Source organism: Chiloscyllium plagiosum, unplaced genomic scaffold (genome assembly GCF_037043375.1).
Source record: "Chiloscyllium plagiosum isolate Xiang-an unplaced genomic scaffold, Cpla_swu_hap1 HiC_scaffold_3, whole genome shotgun sequence".
In the NCBI taxonomy this organism is placed as follows: Eukaryota; Metazoa; Chordata; class Chondrichthyes; order Orectolobiformes; family Hemiscylliidae; genus Chiloscyllium; species Chiloscyllium plagiosum.
Window position 1 is genome coordinate 148,145,425 of NW_028270141.1, and position 26,151 is coordinate 148,171,575.

Genomic DNA, 26,151 nt, shown 5'->3' on the forward strand with positions numbered 1-26,151 from the left:
ACACTCGCAAGAGCTCACACGAAGAACCTCAGCTCCAAGTGGATGATCTGGGTGCCATCCACTTTCCTGTCTGCCCTCCGATAATCCTTGACTCCCTGGTCCATCAAAATCTGTCTAACTCTGCACTGAATATATTTGTAAATCCTCTTTCTGGAGCAGAGAGTTTTGAAAAAGACTGAGGGAACAATAAATTCTGTCTGAAAAGGGTGATCCCTCAATCCCTTAATATGTCCCATTATTATAGTCTTCCCCCACAAGAGGAAACATCCTCTGGGTATTGTTATGGACCAGACCAAACACCCTCAAAACATGTCAAGGAGATAACTTAGACCCTAACTTTTTCTTATTTTGAAGGCAAGTGTCTGACATTGCATTGCGAATGTAATTCGATTGGTCAAACTATTAGGTTTAAAGCAAAATACGCTCTATTCACACACTTTAGTTAAAATCCAGACATAATAAAAACAAAAGAATTGGCTTAACTGTAACGCTATGAAAGTACTGAACAAAATAATAAACTACTCATTAACTGTTCCAATATAGTAACATCCCATAAGCACAGTCTAGGCAAAGGCAAATTCAGCAAAATAGGTAGTCTCACATGGAATTCTAACAGCAGGAGGAGAACTCCAGATTTTTAGCTGTAGGAAAGAGAGATGTAGCAGCTTTCACAACCCCAACAGCTACTGAAAGCTGAACTAAAAATCCTGGTTCCATGAACGCTCGAACCCACTCAGTCAGGCTGATTATTCTGTTCCAAACATCCAAAGCCCTTACGATGTCTACGTTATTGGCTTGAGGCAGACCTTTCGGTATCTCTGTCTCAACCTCTCTTCATAAAATGAACTTGGACAAAATACACCTCTTAAAGCCATAATATTGTCACATCCCTTATCCAATTCTTTCAAAATATTATGAATTAATTAGATTGCCTCTCATTCTCTACATTAACATATGCCTTTCAAGTGAACCTCCTGTGAACTGTTTTTAATGCAATTATATTCCTTTTTCTCAATCCTGAAATATTCCCTAATCCCATAATCCTAAGAACATTCCCCCTAATTCAATTTCCTCTTTCACCTCACAATGTGAGGGCACCCCACCTCCCAGTATTTCCAAGCTGAGGGCACCATGGGAGTGACTGGAACTGTTCTGCCAACCTACCCGCCCTCTCCAAAACTGGGCATAGCGTGAGGCCTCCAGTGGTCTGACCACTTGCCCCTCTCCACTGAGCAGGTCGGAGCAGTGTCCGTTACCCTCACCTTGACTCCCTCGATCCGGAAGCCAAGAGTAGAGGTGGAGCTGATGGTCTCTCTCCACTGCATGTAGCGTGGCTTGGTAACAGCACGCTGAGCCTTCTCCTCTTCTGTTGGTGCATCTGGATCCACCTCTACCATCTTCAGATACATGTCCCTCCTCAGGCTGGGCTTCTTCCTTGCTTTAGTCAGCTCCTCTTCCAGGTAGGTCCTGTGAAGATCACAAACAACAAGGTGAGAGCAGGGCATGGACTCCTTTTCAGTTACCCTGTACTCCTGACCATCATTCAACCTGCCACCTCTCTCCTTCTGGAGTCTTATAACGGACTGAAAATTGCCTCTTAGGGAGTATCCTGGTCAGGAGAGGCAATAATTTCGAAAGATCACTGGGCAGTCCTGGAGTTTTCACGACCTTACCCACATTGCCCTCTTGGTGCCCTAGGCCAGGAGTGTTCATCTTTGTGAGCTAGATGGAGAGGAGGATTCAAAGATGGATGGGTTAGCAATCAAGGTATCATTGACTCACGATGGCTCAGTGGCTAGCACTGCTGCCTCACAGCACCAGGGCCCCAGGTTCGATTCCAGCCTCGGGCAACTGTCTGTGTGGAGTTTGCACGTTCTCCCTGTGTCTGCGTGGGTTTCCTCCCACTGTCCAAAGATGTGCAAGTCAGGTGAATTGGCCTTACTAAATCTCCCATAGTGATAGTTGCATTAGTAGGGGAATGGGTCTGGGTGGGTTACTCTTTGGAGGGTCGGTGTGGACTTGTTGGGTCGAAGGGCCTGTTTCCATACTGTAGGGAATCTAATCTAATCTTAGACTCCAAATCATCACAAGATCCAAGTGGGAGATTGATGGAAATTACTGTTTACAGGTAAATAGTGGGAGTCTTTGAAACAGGGAATGGTGGGACAAGTCGGCCAATGAGATAGTTCCTTCAAAACACTGGAATAGGTATGATGGGCCAAATGGTCTCCTGGTGTGCTGTCCAACTGTGAAATACTAGTTATTAGGACCAAGGTATAACAACAGTGCAAACATGGAGGTTTTGAAGCAAATATTAGATGATTGTTTAAGTGGAAATAATGTGCAAGGGAATGAAAAAAAAGGCACTCAGCCATGCTACATGTTCGGAGGAGTTATTGCAGGAGTCATCACATTATGTCCCTTATCCAACAGCCCCACCCCTACACAACTCCTGCCATTAGTCACAAACCTGTCAATTAGCACGAAAGTCCCACCCCTCAATTCTTCATTGGTCACAAACCCATCAATCATCACAACAGGCTCCCCCACCATACACACACACACACACACATAGACACGCGCACACGCACTCCTGTCATTGGTCACAACTTTCTCAATTATTATAACAGTCCCAACTCTTCCTCACACTCCTGCCATTGGTCACAAACGCACTGATCATCACCACAACCCCAGCTACCCAATCCCACCAGCCATTGGTCATAACCCTGTCAATTATCACAACAGCCGCACAGCCCCCAAGTTCTGCCACCGTAACAATGAAGGTCCAGACAACACACACCTGACTCCCATTTTGCAGTCCATCACACAGGGCAGGTCAAACTCTGCTAGCAGGTCATCCATCTGGTTGTACCTCTCACCATCCTTCTCCACCTCACCGTGGTAAGCTGGCACATAGGGGCACAGAGCATCATCCATCAGCTGGTCCAGGCACCTCTGCTCACACTCACAATACTTCTTCAAAATCTTTCCATTTGCTCCAGCCTTGAAGCTACCTGTTGGAGAGAGTATGGATAGATATTACAAACTGTGTGGCTCCCTAGCTGACCAGCGCCGCCCCCCCCCCAAAAAAAAAAACACCCACCTCTTCAATCTCTTCATAATTACCCTTCATTCCCTTTCAGCTCAATCCCCCTCTGCAGGCCCCACCCCCCAGCCTTAGATGGCCCTCTGTGTGACAGCCTTTCATATGTCACTTTCTCAAAAGCTTTCCACAAGTTCAGATGCACAATTCATACATTCTCCAATGAGGAGACACTGATTTGATTGGGTTGAAACTTACTGGAGTTTGAGGAATTAGAATTGAGCATATTGCACGATATAAGATTATAATAAATGTGTGACCCAGGCAGAACCCAAACTGGGCGTCACCGAGCAGGTTATTGCTGAACGGGTGCTGTTTGATATCACCGTTGATGACCCCTTCCATCACTTTCCTGATGATCGAGAGTAGACTGATGGGGCGGTAATTGGTCAGGTCAGATTTGTCCTGCTGTTTGTGTACAGGATATACCTGGGCAATTTTCCACATTGCTGGCTAGATGCCAATGTTCCAGAACAATCCATAAAAATGATTTAGCGTTTTTAAATGAATTTCAGTTTCACCCACTAGTTAAGAGTGGAGATCCTCAATATGCTTTTTTTAAAAAAACTGCAGCAACAATGATTTCTTGTTATTCTCCTATCCCTGATGATCTGTCAACTTACTACACACATTATTCCTCAGAGCACTGAAGGAGTAATTGGGATAAAGGTTACATTTTTTCAATTCTATGTAACTGGCTCCCTTAATTAATTTAAAAGGAAGACATCAGATTAAGTTTGGGCTCTTATATAACTTTTAGTTAAAAATGGTTTGCATTTTCTTTGTAAGTGATTTGTTTGGACACATTTGCATTGGAAATTCAGCTCTTGAGATACTGAGATGCTATAGGTCCTTTACTCGCAATAGTTCAAACCTGAGGTCAGCGCAGTTTGAGGGAACAACGGTTGATTAAGATTCAAGGCAGACAGCCCCTCTGAACACAGGGATCAATCATACTCAAAGACATCCAACAGATTTCTGTCCATTCACTTCCACATGACTTCATCTGAGGCACTAACCCAGTTCTTATGATCCCTGTGTTTAGATTTTGTACAATTGCATTCTGCTTTCAGCTGCTGGAATTTCACAGCACGGTGTCCAGGTTTCGGAAAAGACTATCAGCAGCTAGTCAATCCCATGAGCTTGAAGGAAGCGCCTGTCACAACTCAGGAGCACAATCTATCGCTGAAGAATACCGAATTGGGTCAAAAAGCTCAGTGAAAAGAGATAGGACTGATGATGTAGGATGGGATAGAGCATCAGATGGGAATAACATGTAATGGAATAATGTACATGGTGGGATAATGCAGAGATTGTGATGATGTATGTGATGGGATAATATATATCATAGAATGATGCATAGGAAGGGTAAATATATGGATAGCGTGATGTATGGATGGGGTGATGTATGGTTGGGGTGGGGTATGGATGGGTTGATGCATGGGAGGGGTGGTGTACGGAATATGTATGTGAATAACCTGGGAGTGTGTGGATAACCTGGGAATGTTTAAATAACCTGGGAATGTGTGGGTAACCTGGGATTGTTTAAATAACCTGGGAATGTGTGGATAACTTGGGAGTGTTTAAATAACCTGAGTGTGTGTGGCTAACCTGGGAGTGTTTAAATAACCTGGGAATGTGTGGATAACCTCGGAGTGTTTAAATAACCTGGGAATGTGTGGATAACTTGGGAGTGTTTAAATAACCTGAGTGTGTGTGGCTAACCTGGGAGTGTTTAAATAACCTGGGAATGTGTGGATAACCTGGGAGTGTTTAAATAACCTGGGAATGTGTGGATAACCTGGGAGTGTTTAAATAACCTGGGAATGTGTGGATAACTTGGGAGTGTTTAAATAACCTGAGTGTGTGTGGCTAACCTGGAAGTGTTTAAATAACCTGGGAATGTGTGGATAACCTGGGAGTGTTTAAATAACCTGGGAATGTGTGGATAACCTGGGAGTGTTTAAATAACCTGGGAATTTGTGGATAACTTGGGAGTGTTTAAATAACCTGAGTGTGTGTGGATAACCTGGGAGCAGTCATTGTTTGGGGTGAGAACCTACCTGCATGTCCTGCTAGCTGTATCCATGGATACCGTTTCTTGAAGGACATTACAAAGGGTGACCAATGCACCATGTTCTTGATCTTCCTCCAGGATTTACTCTGAAACACAGAGAGAGAGAGTGGTTAGGGGCAGGGAGAGACATCAGTAAAGACACACCTCTGGTAATACATAGCCTAGAAGATAGTGGCTGGCCCCAGAACTACAGCCATAGCTAGTGGTGATCTTCACTCTGCAATGCCCCATTTCCTGACGACAACCAGCAAGTTGGCTGTTTGGATTTATAGAGGGCAATGTTCCAATAAATCACTGAAAGACCGGGGAAACCAATACCATCCCGACAGCCTTAAGCAAATTGAGAATTAGCCTAACCTCCAGACTGGCCCTTATCAAACTGGAAATGAGCCTGCAGGGGGATATTCCAGAATCTGTATCCAAGCATCACTTCATCCTGAGGAATTACAAATCTGGTGCCAATCACACAGGCGAGTGCAGCATATCCATCGATGAGACACATCCGATATTACTCAGCAAGTGCTTGCATTGCACCGTTATTATACCCTCTCTCTCTACACCCTTCTCTTACTCTTTTTCCTCCTGGATTTCTCTTTGTCTTGGATATGAATCAGTGCCCAATACCTGGATGTTAATCAGTGCCCACTACCTGGATGTTAATCAGTGCCCAATACCCGGATATGAATCAGTGCCCACTACCTGGATGTAAATCAGTGCCCACTACCTGGATGTGAATCAGTGCCCACGACCTGGATGTGAATCAGTGCCCACTACCCGGATGGTAATCAGTGCCCACTACCCGGATGTGAATTAGTGCCCAAGACCTGGATGTGAATCAGTGCCCACTGCCTGGATGTGAATGAGTGCCCACGACCTGGATGTTAATCAGTCCCCACTACCCAGATGTTATTCAGTGCCCACTACCTGGATGTTAATCAGTGCCCACTACCCAGATGTGAATCAGTGCCCACTACCTGGATGTTAATCAGTGCCCACTACCTGGATGTGAATCAGAGCCCTCTACCTGGATGTTAATCAGTGCCCACTACCCAGATGTTAATCAGTGCCCACTACCTGGATGTGAATCAGTGCCCACTACATGGATGTGAATCAGAGCGCTCTACCCGGATGTGAATCAGTGCCCACTACCTGGATGTGAATCAGCGCCCACTACCTGGATGTGAATCAGAGCCCTCTACCTGGATGTGAATCAGTGTCCACTGCCTGGATGTGAATCAGCGCCCACTACCCGGATGTGAATCAGTGCCCACTACCTGGATGTTAATCAGTGCCCACTACCTGGATGTGAATCGGTGCCCACTACCTGGATGTTAATCAGTGCCCACTACCCGGATGTGAATCAGTGCCCACTACCCGGATGTGAATCAGTGCCCTCGACCTGGATGTGAATCAGTGCCCACTACCTGGATGTTAATCAGTGCCCACTACCTGGATGTTAATCAGCGCCCACTGCCTGGATGTTAATCAGCACCCACTGCCTGGATGTTAATCAGTGCCCACTACCCGGATGTGAATCAGTGCCCACTATCTGGATGTGAATCAGTGCCCACTACCTGGATGTGAATCAGTGCCCACTACCTGGATGTGAATCAGTGTCCACTGCCTGGATGTGAATCAGTGTCCACTGCCTGGATGTTAATCAGTGCCCACTACCCGGATGTGAATCAGTGCCCACTATCTGGATGTGAATCAGTGCCCACTACCTGGATGTGAATCAGTGCCCACTACCTGGATGTGAATCAGTGCCCACTGCCTGGATGTGAATCAGTGTCCACTGCCTGGATGTTAATCAGCGCCCACTACCTGGATGTTAATCAGCGCCCACTACCTGGATGTTAATCAGTGCCCACTATCTGGATGTGAATCAGTGCCCACTACCTGGATGTGAATCGGTGCCCACTACCTGGATGTGAATCAGCGCCCATTACCTGGATGTGAATCAGAGCCCTCTACCTGGATGTTAATCAGTGCCCACTACCTGGATGTGAATCAGTGCCCACTACCTGGATGTTAATCAGTGCCCACTACCTGGATGTGAATCAGTGCCCACTGCCTGGATGTTAATCAGCGCCCACTACCTGGATGTTAATCAGTGCCCACTACCTGGATGTTAATCAGTGCCCACTGCCTGGATGTGAATCAGTGCCCACTACCTGGATGTGAATCAGTGCCCACTGCCTGGATGTTAATCAGCGCCCACTGACTGGATGTTAATCAGTGCCCACTACCCGGATGTGAATCAGTGCCCACTACCTGGATGTTAATCAGTGCCCACTGCCTGGATGTTAATCAGTGCCCACTACCTGGATGTTAATCAGTGCCCACTACCTGGATGTGAATCAGTGCCCACGATCTGGATGTGAATCAGTGCCCACTACCTGGATGTGAATAAGTGCCCACTATCTGGATGTGAATCAGTGCCCACTACCTGGATGTGAATCAGTGCCCACTACCCGGATGTGAATCAGTGCCCACTACCTGGATGGTAATCAGTGCCCACAACCTGGATGTTAATCAGAGCCCACGACCTGGATGTGAATCAGTGCCCTCTACCCGGATGTGAATCAGTGCCCACTATCTGGATGTGAATCAGTGCCCACAACCTGGATGTTAATCAGAGCCCACTACCTGGATGTGAATCAGTGCCCACTACCTGGATGTTAATCAGAGCCCACTACCCGGATGTGAATCAGTGTCCACTATCTGGATGTGAATCAGTGCCCACTACCCGGATGTGAATCAGTGCCCACTGCCCACATGTTAATCAGTGCCCACTGCCTGGATCATAATCAGTGCCCACTGCACGGATGTGAATCAGTGCCCACTATCTGGATGTGAATCAGTGCCCACTACCCGGATGTGAATCAGTGCCCACTACCTGGATGTGAATCAGTGCCCACTACCTGGATGTGAACCAGTGCCCACTGCCTGGATGTTAATCAGTGCCCACTGCCCGGATGTTAATCAGTGCCCACTACCTGGATCATAATCAGTGCCCACTGCCCGGATGTGAATCAGTGCCCACTATCTGGATGTGAATCAGTGCCCACTACCTGGATGTGAACCAGTGCCCGCCACCCGGATGTGAATCAGTGACCACTACCTGGATGTTAATCAGTGCCCACTGCCTGGATGTTAATCAGTGCCCACTGCCCGGATGTTAATCAGTGCCCACTGCCTGGATCATAATCAGTGCCCACTGCCCGGATGTGAATCAGTGACCACTACCTGGATGTGAACCAGTGCCCACTGCCTGGATGTGAACCAGTGCCCAGTACCTGGATGTTAATCAGTCCCCACGACCCGGATGTTAATCAGTGACCACTACCTGGATGTGAATCAGTGCCCACTGCCCGGATGTGAATCAGTGACCACTACCTGGATCATAATCAGTGCCCACTGCCCGGATGTGAATCAGTGCCCACTACCCAGATGTGAATCAGTGCCCACTACATGGATGTTAATCAGGGCCCACTACCTGGATGTGAATCAGTGACCACTACCTGGATCATAATCAGTGCCCACTGCCCGGATGTGAATCAGTGCCCACTACCCAGATGTGAATCAGTGCCCACTACATGGATGTGGATCAGTGCCCACTATCTGGATGTGAATCAGTGCCCACTACCTGGATGTGAATCAGTGCCCACTATCTGGATGTGAATCAGTGCCCACTACCTGGATGTGAATCAGTGCCCACTACCCGGATGTGAATCAGAGACCACTACCTGGATGTTAATCAGAGCCCACTACCTGGATGTGAATCAGTGCCCTCTACCCGGATGTGAATCAGTGCCCACTATCTGGATGTGAATCAGTGCCCACAAACTGGATGTTAATCAGAGCCCACGACCCGGATGTGAATCAGTGCCCACTACCAGGATGTTAATCAGTGCCCACTACCTGGATGTGAATCAGTGCCCACTACCTGGATGTTAATCAGAGCCCACTACCCGGATGTGAATCAGTGCCCACTATCTGGATGTGAATCAGTGTCCACTACCCGGATGTGAATCAGTGCCCACTGCCCGGATGTTAATCAGTGCCCACTGCCTGGATCATAATCAGTGCCCACTGCACGGATGTGAATCAGTGCCCACTATCTGGATGTGAATCAGTGCCCACTACCCGGATGTGAATCAGTGCCCACTACCTGGATGTGAATCAGTGCCCACTACCTGGATGTGAACCAGTGCCCACTGCCTGGATGTTAATCAGTGCCCACTGCCCGGATGTTAATCAGTGCCCACTGCCTGGATCATAATCAGTGCCCACTGCCCGGATGTGAATCAGTGCCCACTATCTGGATGTGAATCAGTGCCCACTACCTGGATGTGAACCAGTGCCCGCCACCCGGATGTGAATCAGTGACCACTACCTGGATCATAATCAGTGCCCACTGCCCGGATGTGAATCAGTGACCACTACCTGGATGTGAACCAGTGCCCACTGCCTGGATGTGAATCAGTGCCCACTGCCTGGATGTGAATCAGTGCCCACTACCTGGATGTGAACCAGTGCCCACTACCTGGATGTGAATCAGTACCCACTGCCCGGATGTGAATCAGTGACCACTACCTGGATCATAATCAGTGCCCACTGCCCGGATGTGAATCAGTGCCCACTACCCGGATGTGAATCAGTGCCCACTACATGGATGTTAATCAGGGCCCACTACCTGGATGTGAATCAGTGACCACTGCCTGGATCATAATCAGTGCCCACTGCCCGGATGTGAATCAGTGCCCACTACCCAGATGTGAATCAGTGCCCACTACATGGATGTGAACCAGTGCCCAGTACCTGGATGTTAATCAGTGTCCACGACCCGAATGTTAATCAGTGCCCATTACCTGGATGTGAATCAATGCCCACTACCTGGATGTGAATCAGTGACCACTACCTGGATGTGAACCAGTGCCCACTACCTGGATGTGAACCAGTGTCCACTGCCTGGATGTGAACCAGTGCCCACTACCCGAATGTGAATCAGTGCCCACTACCCGAATGTGAATCAGTGCCCACTACCTGGATGTGAACCAGTGCCCAGTACCTGGATGTTAATCAGTCCCCATGACCCGAATGTTAATCAGTGACCACTGCCTGGATCATAATCAGTGCCCACTGCCCGGATGTGAATCAGTGACCACTGCCTGGATCATAATCAGTGCCCACTGCCCGGATGTGAATCAGTGCCCACCACATGGATGTTAATCAGGGCCCACCAACTGGATGTGAATCAGTGCCCACTACCTGGATGTGAACCAGTGCCCACTGCCTGGATGTGAATCAGTGCCCACTACCTGGATGTGAATCAGTGCCCACTACCTGGATGTGAACCAGTGCCCACTACCTGGATGTTAATCAGTGTCCACGACCCGGATGTTAATCAGTTCCCACTACCTGGATGTTGAATCAGTGCCCACTACCTGGATGTTGAATCAGTGCCCACTACCCAGATGTGAATCAGTGCCCACTACCTGGATGTTAATCAGTGACCACTGCCTGGATCATAATCAGTGCCCACTGCCCGGATGTGAATCAGTGACCACTACCTGGATGTGAACCAGTGCCCGCGACCCGGATGTGAATCAGTGCCCACTACCTGGATGTGAATCAGTGCCCACCACCTGGATGTTAATCAGTGCCCACTGCCTGGATGTGAATCAGTGCCCACTACCTGGATGTGAATCAGTGCCCACTACCTGGATGTTAATCAGTCCCCACGACCCGGATGTTAATCAGTGCCTACTGCCCGGATGTGAATCAGTGCCCACTGCCCGGATGTGAATCAGTGCCCACTGCCTGGGTGTGAATCAGTGCCCACTACCCGGATGTGAATCAGTGCCCACTGCCCGGATGTGAATCAGTGCCCACTACCTGGATGCGAATCAGTGCCAACTACCTGGATGTGAACCAGTGCCCACTGCCTGGATGTGAATCAGTGCCCACTGCCTGGATGTGAATCAGTGCCCACTACCTGGATATGAATCAGTGCCCACTACCTGGATGTGAATCAGTGTCCACGACCCGGATGTTAATCAGTGCCCACTACCTGGATGTTGAATCAGTGCCCACTACCTGGATGTTGAATCAGTGCCCACTACCCAGATGTGAATCAGTGCCCACTACCTGGATGTGAACCAGTGCCCACTGCCTGGATGTGAATCAGTGCCCACTACCTGGATGTGAATCAGTGCCCACTACCTGGATGTGAACCAGTGCCCACTACCTGGATGTTAATCAGTGTCCACGACCCGGATGTTAATCAGTTCCCACTACCTGGATGTTGAATCAGTGCCCACTACCTGGATGTGAATCAGTGCCAACTACCCGGATGTGAATCAGAGCCCACTACCTGGATGTTAATCAGAGCCCACTACCTGGATGTGAATCAGTGCCCTCTACCCGGATGTGAATCAGTGCCCACTATCTGGATGTGAATCAGTGCCCACAACCTGGATGTTAATCAGAGCCCACGACCCGGATGTGAATCAGTGCCCACTACCTGGATGTTAATCAGAGCCCACTGCCCGGATGTGAATCAGTGCCCACTGCCCGGATGTTAATCAGTGCCCACTGCACGGATGTGAATCAGTGCGCACTATCTGGATGTTAATCAGTGCCCACTACCTGGATGTGAATCAGCGCCCACTACCTGGATGTTAATCAGTGCCCACTACCCGGATGTTAATCAGTGCCCACTGCCTGGATGTTAATCAGCGCCCACTGCCTGGATGTTAATCAGTGCCCACTACCCGGATGTGAATCAGTGCACACTACCTGGATGTGAATCAGTGCCCACTACCTGGATGTTAATCAGTGCCCACTGCCTGGATGTTAATCAGTGCCCACTACCTGGATGTTAATCAGCGCCCACTACCTGGATGTTAATCAGCGCCCACTGCCTGGATGTTAATCAGTGCCCACTACCTGGATGTGAATCAGTGCCCACTATCTGGATGTGAATCAGTGCCCACTGCCTGGATGTTAATCAGAGCCCACTACCTGGATGTGAATCAGTGCCCACTACCCGGATGGTAATCAGTGCCCACAACCTGGATGTTAATCAGAGCCCACGACCTGGATGTGAATCAGTGCCCTCTACCTGGATGTGAATCAGTGCCCTCTACCTGGATGTGAATCAGTGCCCACTACCTGGATGTTAATCAGAGCCCACTACCTGGATGTGAATCAGTGCCCTCTACCCGGATGTGAATCAGTGCCCACTATCTGGATGTGAATCAGTGCCCACAACCTGGATGTTAATCAGAGCCCACGACCCGGATGTGAATCAGTGCCCACTACCTGGATGTGAATCAGTGACCACTACCTGGATGTTAATCAGAGCCCACTACCCGGATGTGAATCAGTGCCCACTATCTGGATGTGAATCAGTGTCCACTACCCGGATGTGAATCAGTGCCCACTGCCCGGATGTTAATCAGTGCCCACTGCCTGGATCATAATCAGTGCCCACTGCACGGATGTGAATCAGTGCCCACTATCTGGATGTGAATCAGTGCCCACTACCCGGATGTGAATCAGTGCCCACTACCTGGATGTTAATCAGTGCCCACTGCCTGGATCATAATCAGTGCCCACTGCCCGGATGTGAATCAGTGCCCACTATCTGGATGTGAATCAGTGCCCACTACCTGGATGTGAACCAGTGCCCGCCACCCGGATGTGAATCAGTGACCACTACCTGGATATTAATCAGTGCCCACTGTCCGGATGTTAATCAGTGCCCACTGCCTGGATCATAATCAGTGCCCACTGCCCGGATGTGAATCAGTGACCACTACCTGGATGTGAACCAGTGCCCACTGCCTGGATGTGAATCAGTGCCCACTGCCTGGATGTGAATCAGTGCCCACTACCTGGATGTGAACCAGTGCCCACTACCTGGATGTGAATCAGTGCCCACTGCCCGGATGTGAATCAGTGACCACTACCTGGATCATAATCAGTGCCCACTGCCCGGATGTGAATCAGTGTCCACTACCCGGATGTGAATCAGTGCCCACTACATGGATGTTAATCAGGGCCCACTACCTGGATGTGAATCAGTGACCACTGCCTGGATCATAATCAGTGCCCACTGCCCGGATGTGAATCAGTGCCCACTACCCAGATGTGAATCAGTGCCCACTACATGGATGTGAACCAGTGCCCAGTACCTGGATGTTAATCAGTGTCCACGACCCGAATGTTAATCAGTGCCCATTAACTGGATGTGAATCAATGCCCACTACCTGGATGTGAATCAGTGACCACTACCTGGATGTGAACCAGTGCCCACTACCTGGATGTGAACCAGTGTCCACTGCCTGGATGTGAACCAGTGCCCACTACCCGGATGTGAATCAGTGCCCACTACCCGAATGTGAATCAGTGCCCACTACCTGGATGTGAATCAGTGCCCACTACCTGGATGTGAACCAGTGCCCAGTACCTGGATGTTAATCAGTCCCCATGACCCGAATGTTAATCAGTGACCACTGCCTGGATCATAATCAGTGCCCACTGCCCGGATGTGAATCAGTGACCACTGCCTGGATCATAATCAGTGCCCACTGCCCGGATGTGAATCAGTGCCCACCACATGGATGTTAATCAGGGCCCACCAACTGGATGTGAATCAGTGCCCACTACCTGGATGTGAACCAGTGCCCACTGCCTGGATGTGAATCAGTGCCCACTACCTGGATGTGAATCAGTGCCCACTACCTGGATGTGAACCAGTGCCCACTACCTGGATGTTAATCAGTGTCCACTACCTGGATGTTAATCAGTGTCCACGACCCGGATGTTAATCAGTTCCCACTACCTGGATGTTGAATCAGTGCCCACTACCTGGATGTTGTATCAGTGCCCACTACCCAGATGTGAATCAGTGCCCACTACCTGGATGTTAATCAGTGACCACTGCCTGGATCATAATCAGTGCCCACTGCCCGGATGTGAATCAGTGACCACTACCTGGATGTGAACCAGTGCCCGCGACCCGGATGTGAATCAGTGCCCACTACCTGGATGTGAATCAGTGCCCACTACCTGGATGTGAATCAGTGCCCACTGCCCGGATGTGAATCAGTGACCACGACCTGGATCATAATCAGTGCCCACTGCCCGGATGTGAATCAGTGACCACTACCTGGATGTGAACCAGTGCCCGCGACCCGGATGTGAATCAGTGCCCACTACCTGGATGTGAACCAGTGCCCACTACCTGGATGTGAATCAGTGCCCACTGCCCGGATGTGAATCAGTGACCACTACCTGGATCATAATCAGTGCCCACTGCCCGGATGTGAATCAGTGTCCACTACCCGGATGTGAATCAGTGCCCACTACATGGATGTTAATCAGGGCCCACTACCTGGATGTGAATCAGTGACCACTGCCTGGATCATAATCAGTGCCCACTGCCCGGATGTGAATCAGTGCCCACTACCCAGATGTGAATCAGTGCCCACTACATGGATGTGAACCAGTGCCCAGTACCTGGATGTTAATCAGTGTCCACGACCCGAATGTTAATCAGTGCCCATTAACTGGATGTGAATCAATGCCCACTACCTGGATGTGAATCAGTGACCACTACCTGGATGTGAACCAGTGCCCACTACCTGGATGTGAACCAGTGTCCACTGCCTGGATGTGAACCAGTGCCCACTACCCGGATGTGAATCAGTGCCCACTACCCGAATGTGAATCAGTGCCCACTACCTGGATGTGAATCAGTGCCCACTACCTGGATGTGAACCAGTGCCCAGTACCTGGATGTTAATCAGTCCCCATGACCCGAATGTTAATCAGTGACCACTGCCTGGATCATAATCAGTGCCCACTGCCCGGATGTGAATCAGTGACCACTGCCTGGATCATAATCAGTGCCCACTGCCCGGATGTGAATCAGTGCCCACCACATGGATGTTAATCAGGGCCCACCAACTGGATGTGAATCAGTGCCCACTACCTGGATGTGAACCAGTGCCCACTGCCTGGATGTGAATCAGTGCCCACTACCTGGATGTGAATCAGTGCCCACTACCTGGATGTGAACCAGTGCCCACTACCTGGATGTTAATCAGTGTCCACTACCTGGATGTTAATCAGTGTCCACGACCCGGATGTTAATCAGTTCCCACTACCTGGATGTTGAATCAGTGCCCACTACCTGGATGTTGTATCAGTGCCCACTACCCAGATGTGAATCAGTGCCCACTACCTGGATGTTAATCAGTGACCACTGCCTGGATCATAATCAGTGCCCACTGCCCGGATGTGAATCAGTGACCACTACCTGGATGTGAACCAGTGCCCGCGACCCGGATGTGAATCAGTGCCCACTACCTGGATGTGAATCAGTGCCCACTACCTGGATGTTAATCAGTGCCCACTGCCTGGATGTGAATCAGTGCCCACTACCTGGATGTGAATCAGTGCCCACTACCTGGATGTGAATCAGTGCCCACTACCTGGATGTTAATCAGTGCCTACTGCCTGGATGTGAATCAGTGCCCACTACCTGGATGTGAATCAGTGCCCACTACCTGGATGTTAATCAGTGCCTACTGCCTGGATGTGAATCAGTGCCCACTACCTGGATGTGAATCAGTGCCCACTACCTGGATGTGAATCAGTGCCCACTACCTGGATGTTAATCAGTGCCTACTGCCCGGATGTGAATCAGTGCCCACTGCCCGGATGTGAATCAGTGCCCACTGCCTGGGTGTGAATCAGTGCCCACTACCCGGATGTGAATCAGTGCCCACTACCCGGATGTGAATCAGTGCCCACTACCTGGATGCGAATCAGTGCCAACTACCTGGATGTGAACCAGTGCCCACTGCCTGGATGTGAATCAGTGCCCACTGCCTGGATGTGAATCAGTGCCCACTACCTGGATATGAATCAGTGCCCACTACCTGGATGTGAATCAGTGTCCACGACCCGGATGTTAATCAGTGCCCACTACCTGGATGTTGAATCAGTGCCCACTACCTGGATGTTGAATCAGTGCCCACTACCCAGATGTGAATCAGTGCCCACTACCTGGATGTGAACCAGTGCCCACTGCCTGGATGTGAATCAGTGCCCACTACCTGGATGTTGAATCAGTGCCCACTACCTGGATGTTGAATCAGTGCCCACTACCCAGATGTGAATCAGTGCCCACTACCTGGATGTGAACCAGTGCCCACTGCCTGGATGTGAATCAGTGCCCACTACCTGGATGTGAATCAGTGCCCACTACCTGGATGTGAACCAGTGCCCACTACCTGGATGTTAATCAGTGTCCACGACCCGGATGTTAATCAGTTCCCACTACCTGGATGTTGAATCAGTGCCCACTACCTGGATGTTGAATCAGTGCCCACTACCTGGATGTTGAATCAGTGCCCACTACCCAGATGTGAATCAGTGCCCACTACCTGGATGTTAATCAGTGACCACTGCCTGGATCATAATCAGTGCCCACTGCCCGGATGTGAATCAGTGACCACTACCTGGATGTGAACCAGTGCCCGCGACCCGGATGTTAATCAGTGCCCACTACCCGGATGTGAATCAGTGCCCACTACCTGGATGTGAATCAGTGCCCACTACCTGGATGTTAATCAGTGCCCACTGCCTGGATGTGAATCAGTGCCCACTACCTGGATGTGAATCAGTGCCCACTACCTGGATGTGAATCAGTCCCCACGACCCGGATGTTAATCAGTGCCCACTGCCCGGATGTGAATCAGTGCCCACTGCCTGGGTGTGAATCAGTGCCCACTACCCGGATGTGAATCAGTGCCCACTGCCCGGATGTGAATCAGTGCCCACTACCTGGATGTGAATCAGTGCCCACTGCCTGGATGTGAATCAGTGCCCACTGCCCGGATGTGAATCAGCGTCCACTGCCTGGATGTGAATCAGTGCCCACTACCCGGATGTGAATCAGCGCCCACTGCCCGGATGTGAATCAGCGTCCACTGCCTGGATGTGAATCAGTGCCCACTACCCGGATGTGAATCAGTGCCCACTACCTGGATGTGAACCAGTGCCCACGACCTGGATGTGAACCAGTGCCCACTACCTGGATGTGAACGACTGCCCACTACCTGGATGTGAACCAGTGCCCACTATCTGGATGTGAATCAGTGTCCACTGCCTGGATGTGAATCAGTGCCCACTACCCGGATGTGAACCAGTGCCCACTATCTGGATGTGAATCAGTGTCCACTGCCCGGATGTGAATCAGTGCCCACTGCCTGGATGTGAATCAGTGCCCACTACCTGGATGTTAATCAGTCCCCACGGCCCGGATGTTAATCAGTCCCCACTGCCCGGATGTGAATCAGTGCCCACTGCCCGGATGTGAATCAGTGCCCACTACCCGGATGTGAATCAGTGCCCACTGCCTGGATGTGAATCAGTGTCCACTGCCTGGATGTGAATCAGTGCCCACTACCCGGATGTGAATCAGTGCCCACTGCCTGGATGTGAATCAGTGCCCACTACCTCGATGTGAATCAGTGCCCACTACCTGGATGTTAATCAGTCCCCACTGCCCGGATGTTAATCAGTGCCCACTGCCCGGATGTGAATCAGTGCCCACTGCCCGGATGTGAATCAGTGCCCACTACCCGGATGTGAATCAGTGCCCACTACCTGGGTGTGAATCAGTGCCCACTGCCCGGATGTGAATCAGTGTCCACTGCCTGGACGTGAATCAGTGCCCACTACCCGGATGTGAATCAGTGCCCACTGCCCGGATGTGAATCAGCGTCCACTGCCTGGATGTGATTCAGTGCCCACTGCCTGGATGTGAACCAGTGCCCACTACCCGGATGTGAACCAGTGCCCACTATCTGGATGTGAATCAGTGCCCACTGCCTGGATGTGAATCAGTGCCCACTACCTGGATGTGAGTCAGTGCCCACTACCTGGATGTGAATCAGTGCCCACTACCTGGATGTTAATCAGTCCCCACGGCCCAGATGTGAATCAGTGCCCACTGCCCGGATGTGAATCAGTGCCCACTGCCCGGATGTGAATCAGTGCCCACTGCCCGGATGTGAATCAGTGTCCACTGCCTGGATGTGAATCAGTGCCCACTGCCCGGATGTGAATCAGTGCCCACTGCCTGGATGTGAATCAGCGTCCACTGCCTGGATGTGAATCAGTGCCCACTGCCCGGATGTGAATCAGTGTCCACTGCCTGGATGTGAATCAGTGCCCACTGCCCGGATGTGAATCAGTGCCCACTGCCTGGATGTGAATCAGCGTCCACTGCCTGGATGTGAATCAGTGCCCACTACCTGGATGTGAATCAGTGCCCACTGCCTGGATGTGAATCAGTGCCCACTGCCCGGATGTGCATCAGTGCCCACTGCCTGGATGTGAATCAGTGCCCACTGCCTGGATGTTAATCAGTCCCCACTACCTGGATGTTAATCAGTCCCCACGGCCCGGATGTTAATCAGTGCCCACTGCCCGGATGTTAATCAGTGCCCACTGCCCGGATGTGAATCAGTGCCCACTGCCCGGATGTGAATCAGTGCCCACTGCCCGGATGTGAATCAGTGTCCACTGCCTGGATGTGAATCAGTGCCCACTACCCGGATGTGAATCAGTGCCCACTGCCTGGATGTGAATCTGTGCCCACTACCAGGATGTGAATCAGTGCCCACTACCTGGATGTTAATCAGTCCCCACGACCCGGATGTTAATCAGTGCCCACTGCCCGGATGTGAATCAGTGCCCACTGCCTGGATGTGAATCAGTGCCCACTGCCCGGATGTGAATCAGTGCCCACTGCCCGGATGTGAATCAGTGCCCACTACCCGGATGTGAATCAGTGCCCACTACCTGGATGTGAATCAGTGCCCACTGCCCGGATGTGAATCAGTGTCCACTGCCTGGACGTGAATCAGTGCCCACTACCCGGATGTGAATCAGTGCCCACTACCTGGATGTGAATCAGTGCCCACTACCCGGATGTGAATCAGTGCCCACTGCCCGGATGTGAATCAGTGCCCACTGCCTGGATGTCAATCAGTGCCCACTACCTGGATGTGAATCAGTGCCCACTACCCGGATGTGAATCAGTGCCCACTACCTGGATGTTAATCAGTGCCCACTGCCCGGATGTGAATCAGCGCCCACTGCCTGGATGTGAATTAGTGCCCACTACCCGGATGTGAATCAGTGCCCACTACCTGGATGTGAACCAGTGCCCACTACCCGGATGTGAACCAGTGCCCACTATCTGGATGTGAATCAGTGTCCACTGCCTGGATGTAAATCAGTGCCCACTGCCTGGATGTGAATCAGTGCCCACTGCCCGGATGTGAATCAGTGCCCACTGCCCGGATGTGAATCAGTGCCCACTACCTGGATGTGAATCAGTGCCCACTGCCCGGATGTGAATCAGTGTCCACTGCCTGGATGTGAATCAGTGCCCACTACCCGGATGTGAATCAGTGCCCACTGCCTGGATGTGAATCAGTGCCCACTACCTGGATGTGAATCAGTGCCCACTACCTGGATGTTAATCAGTCCCCACGACCCGGATGTTAATCAGTGCCCACTGCCCGGATGTGAATCAGTGCCCACTGCCTGGATGTGAATCAGTGCCCACTGCCCGGATGTGAATCAGTGCCCACTGCCCGGATGTGAATCAGTGCCCACTGCCCGGATGTGAATCAGTGCCCACTACCTGGATGTGAATCAGTGCCCACTACCTGGATGTGAATCAGTGCCCACTGCCTGGACGTGAATCAGTGCCCACTACCCGGATGTGAATCAGTGCCCACTGCCCGGATGTGAATCAGCGTCCACTGCCTGGATGTGAATCAGTGCCCACTACCCGGATGTGAATCAGTGCCCACTACCTGGATGTGAACCAGTGCCCACTACCCGGATGTGAACCAGTGCCCACTATCTGGATGTGAATCAGTGTCCACTGCCTGGATGTAAATCAGTGCCCACTGCCTGGATGTGAATCAGTGCCCACTACCTGGATGTGAATCAGTGCCCACTACCTGGATGTTAATCAGTCCCCACGGCCCGGATGTGAATCAGTGCCCACTGCCTGGATGTGAATCAGTGCCCACTGCCCGGATGTGAATCAGTGCCCACTACCGGGATGTGAATCAGTGCCCACTGCCTGGATGTGAATCAGTGCCCACTGCCCGGATGTGAATCAGTGTCCTCTCCCTGGATGTGAATCAGTGCCCACTGCCCGGATGTGAATCAGTGCCCACTGCCTGGATGTGAATCAGCGTCCACTGCCTGGATGTGAATCAGTGCCCACTGCCTGGATGTGAATCAGTGCCCACTGCCTGGATGTGAACCAGTGCCCACTACCCGGATGTGAACCAGTGCCCACTATCTGGATGTGAATCAGTGCCCACTGCCCGGATGTGAATCAGTGCCCACTGCCCGGCTGTGAATCAGTGCCCACTGCCCGGCTGTGAATCAGTGCCCACTGCCTGGATGTGAATCAGTGCCCACTGCCTGGATGTCAATCAGTGCCCACTGCCTGGATGTTAATCAGTGTCCACTGCCTGGATGTGAATCAGTGCCCACTACCCGGATGTGAATCAGTGCCCACTGCCAGGATGTGAATCAGTGCCCACTACCTCGATGTGAATCAGTGCCCACTACCTGGATGTTAATCAGTCCCCACGACCCGGATGTTAATCAGTGCCCACTGCCCGGATGTGAATCAGTGCCCACTGCCCGGATGTGAATCAGTGCCCACTGCCCGGATGTGAATCAGTGCCCACTACCCAGATGTGAATCAGTGCCCACTACCTGGGTGTGAATCAGTGCCCACTGCCCGGGTGTGAATCAGTGCCCACTGCCCGGATGTGAATCAGTGTCCACTGCCTGGACGTGAATCAGTGCCCACTACCCGGATGTGAATCAGTGCCCACTGCCCGGATGTGAATCAGCGTCCACTGCCTGGATGTGATTCAGTGCCCACTGCCTGGATGTGAACCAGTGCCCACTACCCGGATGTGAACCAGTGCCCACTATCTGGATGTGAATCAGTGCCCACTGCCTGGATGTGAATCAGTGCCCACTACCTGGATGTGAATCAGTGCCCACTACCTGGATGTTAATCAGTCCCCACGGCCCAGATGTGAATCAGTGCCCACTGCCCGGATGTGAATCAGTGCCCACTGCCCGGATGTGAATCAGTGCCCACTGCCCGGATGTGAATCAGTGTCCACTGCCTGGATGTGAATCAGCGCCCACTACCTGGATGTGAATCAGTGCCCACTGCCTGGATGTGAATCAGTGCCCACTGCCCGGATGTGAATCAGTGCCCACTGCCTGGATGTGAATCAGCGTCCACTGCCTGGATGTGAATCAGTGCCCACTACCTGGATGTGAATCAGTGTCCACTGCCTGGATGTGAATCAGTGCCCACTGCCTGGATGTGAATCAGTGCCCACTACCTGGATGTGAATCAGTGCCCACTACCTGGATGTTAATCAGTCCCCACTACCTGGATGTTAATCAGTCCCCACGACCCGGATGTTAATCAGTGCCCACTGCCCGGATGTGAATCAGTGCCCACTGCCCGGATGTGAATCAGTGCCCACTGCCCGGATGTTAATCAGTGCCCACTGCCCGGATGTGAATCAGTGCCCACTGCCTGGATGTGAATCAGTGCCCACTGCCCGGATGTGAATCAGTGCCCACTGCCCGGATGTGAATCAGTGCCCACTGCCCGGATGTGAATCAGTGCCCACTGCCTGGATGTGAATCAGCGTCCACTGCCTGGATGTGAATCAGCGCCCACTACCTGGATGTGAATCAGTGCCCACTACCTGGATGTGAATCAGTGCCCACTGCCTGGATGTGAATCAGTGCCCACTGCCCGGATGTGAATCAGTGCCCACTGCCTGGATGTGAATCAGCGTCCACTGCCTGGATGTGAATCAGCGCCCACTACCTGGATGTGAATCAGTGTCCACTGCCTGGATGTGAATCAGTGCCCACTACCTGGATGTGAATCAGTGCCCACTACCTGGATGTGAATCAGTGTCCACTACCTGGATGTGAATCAGCGTCCACTGCCTGGATGTGAATCAGCGCCCACTACCTGGATGTGAATCAGTGTCCACTGCCTGGATGTGAATCAGTGCCCACTACCTGGATGTGAATCAGTGCCCACTACCTGGATGTTAATCAGTCCCCACTACCTGGATGTTAATCAGTCCCCACGACCCGGATGTTAATCAGTGCCCACTGCCCGGATGTGAATCAGTGCCCACTGCCCGGATGTGAATCAGTGCCCACTGCCCGGATGTGAATCAGTGCCCACTGCCCGGATGTGAATCAGTGTCCACTGCCTGGATGTGAATCAGTGCCCACTACCCGGATGTGAATCAGTGCCCACTGCCTGGATGTGAATCAGTGCCCACTACCAGGATGTGAATCAGTGCCCACTACCTGGATGTTAATCAGTCCCCACGGCCCGGATGTTAATCAGTGCCCACTGCCCGGATGTGAATCAGTGCCCACTGCCCGGATGTGAATCAGTGCCCACTGCCCGGATGTGAATCAGTGTCCACTGCCTGGACGTGAATCAGTGCCCACTACCCGGATGTGAATCAGTGCCCACTACCTGGATGTGAATCAGTGCCCACTACCCGGATGTGAATCAGTGCCCACTGCCCGGATGTGAATCAGTGCCCACTGCCTGGATGTGAATCAGTGCCCACTACCTGGATGTGAATCAGTGCCCACTACCCGGATGTGAATCAGTGCCCACTACCTGGATGTTAATCAGTGCCCACTGCCCGGATGTGAATCAGCGTCCACTGCCTGGATGTGAATCAGTGCCCACTACCCGGATGTGAATCAGTGCCCACTACCTGGATGTGAACCAGTGCCCACTACCCGGATGTGAACCAGTGCCCACTATCTGGATGTGAATCAGTGTCCACTGCCTGGATGTAAATCAGTGCCCACTGCCTGGATGTGAATCAGTGCCCACTGCCCGGATGTGAATCAGTGCCCACTGCCCGGATGTGAATCAGTGCCCACTACCTGGATGTGAATCAGTGCCCACTGCCCGGATGTGAATCAGTGTCCACTGCCTGGATGTGAATCAGTACCCACTACCCGGATGTGAATCAGTGCCCACTGCCTGGATGTGAATCAGTGCCCACTACCTGGATGTGAATCAGTGCCCACTACCTGGATGTTAATCAGTCCCCACGACCCGGATGTTAATCAGTGCCCACTGCCCGGATGTGAATCAGTGCCCACTGCCTGGATGTGAATCAGTGCCCACTGCCCGGATGTGAATCAGTGCCCACTGCCCGGATGTGAATTAGTGCCCACTACCTGGATGTGAATCAGTGCCCACTACCTGGATGTGAATCAGTGCCCACTGCCTGGACGTGAATCAGTGCCCACTACCCGGATGTGAATCAGTGCCCACTACCCGGATGTGAATCAGTGCCCACTACCTGGATGTGAACCAGTGCCCACTACCCGGATGTGAACCAGTGCCCACTATCTGGATGTGAATCAGTGTCCACTGCCTGGATGTAAATCAGTGCCCACTGCCTGGATGTGAATCAGTGCCCACTACCTGGATGTGAATCAGTGCCCACTACCTGGATGTTAATCAGTCCCCACGGCCCGGATGTGAATCAGTGCCCACTGCCTGGATGTGAATCAGTGCCCACTGCCCGGATGTGAATCAGTGCCCACTGCCCGGATGTGAATCAGTGCCCACTAGCTGGATGTGAATCAGTGCACACTGCCTGGATGTGAATCAGTGCCCACTGCCCGGATGTGAATCAGTGTCCACTGCCTGGATGTGAATCAGTGCCCACTGCCCGGATGTGAATCAGTGCCCACTGCCTGGATGTGAATCAGCGTCCACTGCCTGGATGTGAATCAGTGCCCACTACCTGGATGTGAATCAGTGCCCACTGCCTGGATGTGAATCAGTGCCCACTGCCTGGATGTGAACCAGTGCCCACTACCCGGATGTGAACCAGTGCCCACTATCTGGATGTGAATCAGTGCCCACTGCCCGGATGTGAATCAGTGCCCACTGCCCGGATGTGAATCAGTGCCCACTGCCCGGCTGTGAATCAGTGCCCACTGCCCGGCTGTGAATCAGTGCCCACTGCCTGGATGTGAATCAGTGCCCACTGCCTGGATGTGAATCAGTGCCCACTGCCTGGATGTGAATCAGTACCCACTACACGGATGTGAATCAGTGCCCACTGCCCGGATGTGAATCAGTGTCCACTACCCGGATGGGAATCAGTGCCCACTACCTGGATGTGAATCAGTGCCCACTACCTGGATGTGAATCAGTGCCCACTACCCCGATGTGAATCAGTGCCCACTTTCTGGATGTTAATCATTGCCCACTACCTGGATGTGAATCAGTGCCCACTACCTGGATGTGAATCAGTACCCACTGCCTGGATGTGAATCAGTGTCCACGACCTGGATGTGAATCAGTGTCCACTGCCTGGATGTTAATCAGTGCCCACTGCCCGGATGTGAATCAGTGCCCACTGCCTGGATGTGAATCAGCGTCCACTGCCTGGATGTGAATCAGTGCCCACTACCTGGATGTGAATCAGTGCCCACTGCCTGGATGTGAATCAGTGCCCACTGCCCGGATGTGAATCAGTGCCCACTGCCTGGATGTGAATCAGCGTCCACTGCCTGGATGTGAATCAGTGTCCACTGCCTGGATGTGAATCAGTGCCCGCTGCCTGGATGTGAATCAGTGCCCGCTGCCTGGATGTGAATCAGTGCCCACTACCTGGATGTGAATCAGTGCCCACTGCCCGGATGTGAATCAGTGTCCACTGCCTGGACGTGAATCAGTGCCCACTACCCGGATGTGAATCAGTGCCCACTGCCCGGATGTGAATCAGCGTCCACTGCCTGGATGTGAATCAGTGCCCACTACCTGGATGTGAATCAGTGCCCACTGCCTGGATGTGAATCAGTGCCCACTGCCTGGATGTGAACCAGTGCCCACTACCCGGATGTGAACCAGTGCCCACTATCTGGATGTGAATCAGTGCCCACTATCTGGATGTGAATCAGTGCCCACTGCCTGGATGTGAATCAGTGCCCACTACCTGGATGTGAATCAGTGCCCACTGCCTGGATGTTGAATCAGTGCCCACTACCCAGATGTGAATCAGTGCCCACTACCTGGATGTTAATCAGTGACCACTGCCTGGATCATAATCAGTGCCCACTGCCCGGATGTGAATCAGTGACCACTACCTGGATGTGAACCAGTGCCCGCGACCCGGATGTGAATCAGTGCCCACTACCTGGATGTGAATCAGTGCCCACTACCTGGATGTTAATCAGTGCCCACTGCCTGGATGTGAATCAGTGCCCACTACGTGGATGTGAATCAGTGCCCACTACCTGGATGTTAATCAGTCCCCACGACCCGGATGTTAATCAGTGCCTACTGCCCGGATGTGAATCAGTGCCCACTGCCTGGATGTGAATCAGTGCCCACTGCCTGGGTGTGAATCAGTGCCCACTGCCTGGATGTGAATCAGTGCCCACTGCCTGGGTGTGAATCAGTGCCCACTACCCGGATGTGAATCAGTGCCCACTGCCCGGATGTGAATCAGTGCCCACTACCTGGATGTGAATCAGTGCCAACTACCTGGATGTGAACCAGTGCCCACTGCCTGGATGTGAATCAGTGCCCACTGCCTGGGTGTGAATCAGTGCCCACTACCCGGATGTGAATCAGTGCCCACTGCCCGGATGTGAATCAGTGCCCACTACCTGGATGTGAATCAGTGCCCACTGCCTGGATGTGAATCAGTGCCCACTGCCCGGATGTGAATCAGCGTCCACTGCCTGGATGTGAATCAGTGCCCACTACCCGGATGTGAATCAGCGCCCACTGCCCGGA

At 51.8% G+C, this 26,151-nt stretch overlaps 1 protein-coding gene across 1 annotated transcript in view; it reads right to left on the minus strand.

Moving 5' to 3' along the window:
• The window catches only part of itpkb (inositol-trisphosphate 3-kinase B), a 280,890-nt gene that overhangs the window by 43,012 nt on the left and 211,727 nt on the right, over nt 1-26,151 (minus strand). Inside the window, exons 2-4 of the mRNA XM_087984184.1 lie at nt 5,163-5,266; nt 2,801-3,010; nt 1,263-1,467 (exon numbers count right to left, since the gene is read on the minus strand). Of these exons, the coding sequence (XP_087840310.1) occupies nt 1,263-1,467; nt 2,801-3,010; nt 5,163-5,266 (519 nt within the window). The remainder of the gene's footprint in view (nt 1-1,262; nt 1,468-2,800; nt 3,011-5,162; nt 5,267-26,151) is intronic.